Source organism: Orycteropus afer, unplaced genomic scaffold (genome assembly GCF_000298275.1).
Source record: "Orycteropus afer afer isolate SDZICR_OR568_19922 unplaced genomic scaffold, OryAfe1.0 scaffold00067, whole genome shotgun sequence".
NCBI lineage: Eukaryota > Metazoa > Chordata > Mammalia > Tubulidentata > Orycteropodidae > Orycteropus > Orycteropus afer.
Genome location: NW_006921654.1, coordinates 11,511,282 through 11,515,855, shown reverse-complemented (window position 1 = coordinate 11,515,855; position 4,574 = coordinate 11,511,282). Strand labels below are relative to the sequence as shown.

Sequence of the window (4,574 nt, the reverse complement as noted above, 5' to 3'; positions counted from 1 at the left end):
ATATGCAACTCATTCAAGCTTTTAAAGAGCTCACTGTACTGTAGCCGAGTACGTCTATTTACAATTGGACATAATCTGTTACATGTTCATTAGCTGGGTATCATCTCTAACTTCCTGTGTAACACTGGTCTTACAGGATCCCATTCTTTGCAAGTTTCTGAGTTGACTGATTGTATCTCACCGTGTTCCTTCTGCACCTTCATGAGCTTCATCCCCCACTGGAAGAGCACCCCAGTCCAGCCTGGGTGCAGTCTCAGGGTCTGTCCCCCATGTGAACTCTCTGGTGGACACTGAGCCGGGACTTCCTGCTGAAGGCCTTCCCACATTGGGAGCACTCATATGGTTTCTCTCCTGTATGAATTCGCAAATGTAACCGGAGGGTTGACCTCTGGCTGAAAGTTTTGCCACATTCAGTACATTCATAGGGCTTCTCTCCTGTGTGAGTCCTCATATGTATTATAAGCTGTGAGTTCTGGATAAAGGATTTCCCACATTCACTGCACTCATAGCGTTTCTCCCCCGTGTGAATTTTCTGATGTATGATGAGGTTGGACTTCTTGAAGAACGTTTTTGCACACTCATTACACTCATAGGGCCGCTCTCCAGTATGAATTCTCTGATGGGTAGTGAGCTCAAACTTCTGGGCGAATGTCTTGCCACAGTCACCGCACTCATAGGGCTTCTTCTCTAGGTGGGCCCGCTGGTGCACGATGAGGTTGGACTGGTGGGTGAAGGCTTTCCCACACTCAGGACATTCAAAGGGCTTCTCGCCAGTATGGATCCGCTGATGTTTTATGAGGTTTGCCTTGTGAGAGAAGGTCTTCTTACACACATTACACTCGTAGGGCTTTTCTCCAGTATGGATTCGTTTGTGACTGATGAGCAGCGATTTAAAAGAGAAGGCCTTGTCACAGTAATTACAAATAAAAGGCTGAACCAAATTTTTCATTTTCTGATGCTTAAAAATGGCTTCTTTGTGGCTGACAGCTTTCCCACTTTTATTATATTCAGAGTACTCCAGGCCAGGGTGGGCTTTCTCCTGCTTCAGGTAAAGGAGTGTGCTTCCAAACCCACCACACTCCTCAGCTTTCTTTCTTGCACAGTTTCCATTACTATGAAGTAAGTCTGTGTTACATTTCAACGTTTTTTCATATAAGTCAAATTTATAGGGTACTTGTCTTAAAGAAACAAAGTCTGTGTTCAGATTAAATGTTTTTTCAAAGAGATTACCTCTTTCCTCCATCGGCGATTGGTTCTTGAGGATTAGAAATTGCCTTGCCTGTTTGTCTGGGTTTCTGTGGTCCCTCTCCATCTGGTCGTCAGCCTTCCACACTTCTAGGAAAGACCACAATGAAATTCCCTCCGTCAGTTCTTGCTCACTAAGAAATGGAGTGGGGAGTCCCCACAAGGGTTCTGTTGTGGAACTGACTCTTTAGGGTGGGACCCAGTCTCATAGCATTAAAATATCCTCAATGCAAATGTTCCTTGACTCTCTCAAGCTTTGAAAGATAAAATCCCATGGCAAAGCAAGAAGTCAAAACTGATAATGGACACAAGTAGCATCCCAACAACATGACCTTAAAAAGTGGGTGGAGAAGGTGAAATGACAACAAAAGGCAGCAAACAGGTGTAGATGGTATGGAACCTGGAGACACAGGGATGAAGGTGATTCTCAGGCCCTCAAGGATACCTCACAGTGAGCACAGGCCCAGAAAATAAGGAGACGAGGATGCTCATGGACAATCCCGTGCAGGTGTGAGTTCAGCAACCAACACATGACCCAACATCAGGGAGCAGCACAGTCTGCATGCTTCTAGGCTCTTCCCCTATCTTTCTACTCCACTCACTTACACGACTATAACTGCCTTTAAGAGCAGCATTTCTCATAGGTCTGCAGACAACCCTATCACAGATGTGTAAAGTAGGACTCTCAGAAATGGATGGCAAGACCCAGGAACTCCCATACTCTGTGGACAAAAACCAAACTCACTACTGTCGAGTCAGATCTGACTCAGAGAGACCCCTTCCTGGGTTTCCAAGGCAGTATCACTACAAAAGTAGACTGCCCAATCTTCCTTCCGAGGAGTAGCTGGTGGGTATATTCTGTAGGGAATACTAAATAAATCCAATGGCAAGCCATTGTCCAGCAGGGCCACTTAACTGCGGCTGCTGGTCACTGCTTTTCTCTACTAAAGCTCTCAAGACAGTGAAGGTGTTCTTACCATCACTTCCTATCTTTCTTCTTTTAACAGGTCAAACCTCGTCCACAGGAGCTCTGGTAGCATAGTGCCTAAGGCACTTGACTGATCACCAGAAGGCTGGCGGTTCAAACCCACCAGCCACTCCTCGGAAGGAAGGTTGGGCAATCCTACTTCCGTAGTGATGCTGCCTCGGAAACCCAAGGGGGGTCGCTATGAGTCAAGGCCAACTTGACGGCAAACAACAACAACAACAACAACCTCGTCCACAGACCAGTGTTGCCTCTGCATGTGTATCTGGTTTTATTTGAAGGGGTCTTAAGGATCATATTACCCAGCCTTAACCTAAGCCTTCAATAGCCTTTATGTTCATTGTATGTATTACTGGCTATTCCTGACTTGTGTTCCTGCTGCCATCTGTGTCCAAGACAACAATGTTACACTGGACTGAAAAAGCTGTACCTTCCCTAAGACTGCTACACCAATTCTCATGAGCTAAAATATAAAAGTCACCTCCCAGGCAAACTGAACACTGAAGAGCGAGCAACTGCCGACCACAGAAAGGTTTAAGACACGTTAGGGAAGTATCAGGCTCAGTGTTCAACTATACAAGTTAAGCAGGCAGAGAGGGATCACTGGAGATCTGAGGAATACAGGGTCATTGTTCTCAGCCATCTCTCAAGGCTTAGGAATTTGAAGGTTCCTGAAGAATATTTCAAAGAAGTATTTCACCCACCCTGGTGAAGTTCACACTCCCTGGGCTATTGCATCTACCGGCTCCTCTCTGGTTCCCCTTCTGGCCTCCACTTCTTCCCTGGGAAGCTCTGCACTGGTGATCCTACCTCTGCTACACACAGTTGTCACTGCTCAACTCTAAAATCACATCTGGTTAGAGAGACTTATAACTGGCTGGACTTCAGAGACTCTGGAAATAAACAGAACTGCCGACGCTGCAACTCTCCTGGCTTTAACACCTGAAAGTGTAATTCAAGAGCCCGTAATACCCGGTCACTGAGAAAGGACACAAACGCTATTCAGCAAACAATGCACTATCCAGGAAAGCCATTCTTACCCACTGAAAGTAAGTTGCTATAATTCTCCAGCATCACATCCATGTACAGGATCCTCTGAGAGGGTTCGAGTTGCTCCCATTCCTCCTGGGTAAAGTCTACAGTCACATCCGTGAACGAAATTGATCCCTGAAATGGTATATCGCTATTCACTCTGAAATGATCAGCATTTTGTGATGTGGAAAGTATGTACGGAACGTTCTTACATTGTTGTCAAAGAATCATTCACCACAAAAATTTACATAAGACATCGATGGCACGTCTCATGTATTATGTCTTGTCACGTCTCCAAAACTCACTTTCAGATAGAATTAAGACATTTACTCAGATTCTTCTATATCACTGGCACTGTCATATCTGACAGGGATCTACGATTAATTAAACAATGCTTCTGCTCTCAAGATGCATGTAGAGACAAGCATATGTAGTAAGATGTTACCAGCCCGCTGAAGAAGGTCACATAAGGTCAAACACAATTGCAAAAGGAGTGCTATCAACTTAGGCATTATTTTCATGGTATTAAATTGGTAATGTTATGAGCTAATGAGAGCTTTGAATAGTTAAAGGAGAAAAGAGTCTTTCAATTCTAAATCAAAATATTGGGCATAATTAAAAATTTCCTCAAGCCATAAAAAAGGAAAGGAAAGACAGTTTTAAACTATGGATGGGTTAATTACAGATTACGCACAGCTGAAGAGATGATTAGTGAAGTAGAACACAGCTCAGTAAAAAACATCCAGACTCAGGTACAGGAAGGAAAAAGGATGGGAAGGCTAAGAGACACGTGGGACAGGCTAAAAGGGTCTAATGAACTTGCAATATGAAGGAAGGCGCATAAAACTTATTCAGACCTAAAGCTGGCGAACCAAGGAATTGGTATTCATAATCCATACAAGGCACAGAGTTAACACACTTTACTTTTTTTTTCCTATTTACTATGTTTTCTTTATTTATGCTTTTCTATTTGATTATCTAGATTCTTAAAAACGTCCTCATATTCACTAAAAACCAAAGTAGGGAATAAATAAACAACTCACCTGGGATTTGTTCATTTTCTACAGCGTTTGAGTAAAGGCAGCAAACGATGCAAGCAGGACTGGAATAGAAACAAGAGCAAGGCATCATTATTAAAGACGTGATCTGTGTCATCACAATGGCAACTTGAACCCACTACTGGCAAGTCAATTCCAAGTCATCACGGTCCTACAGGACAGAGGAGAACTGTTCCATAGGGTTTCCAAGGCCATAATCTTCATGGAAGCAGACTGCCATGTCTTTCTGCCATGGAGGGGCAGGTGGGTTTGAA

At 43.9% G+C, this 4,574-nt stretch overlaps 1 protein-coding gene across 1 annotated transcript; it reads right to left on the bottom strand.

The window, feature by feature from the left end:
- Window positions 1–253: 253 nt before the first annotated feature.
- ZFP1 (ZFP1 zinc finger protein) lies at window positions 254–4,320 on the bottom strand. The gene is made up of 3 exons (XM_007940366.2): window positions 4,306–4,320; window positions 3,271–3,397; window positions 254–1,335 (listed from the first exon to the last, which is right to left on the bottom strand). Exons 1-3 carry the CDS (start codon window positions 4,318–4,320, stop codon window positions 254–256), a joined length of 1,224 nt encoding a protein of 407 aa, XP_007938557.1.
- Between the last annotated feature and the right edge of the window lie 254 nt (window positions 4,321–4,574).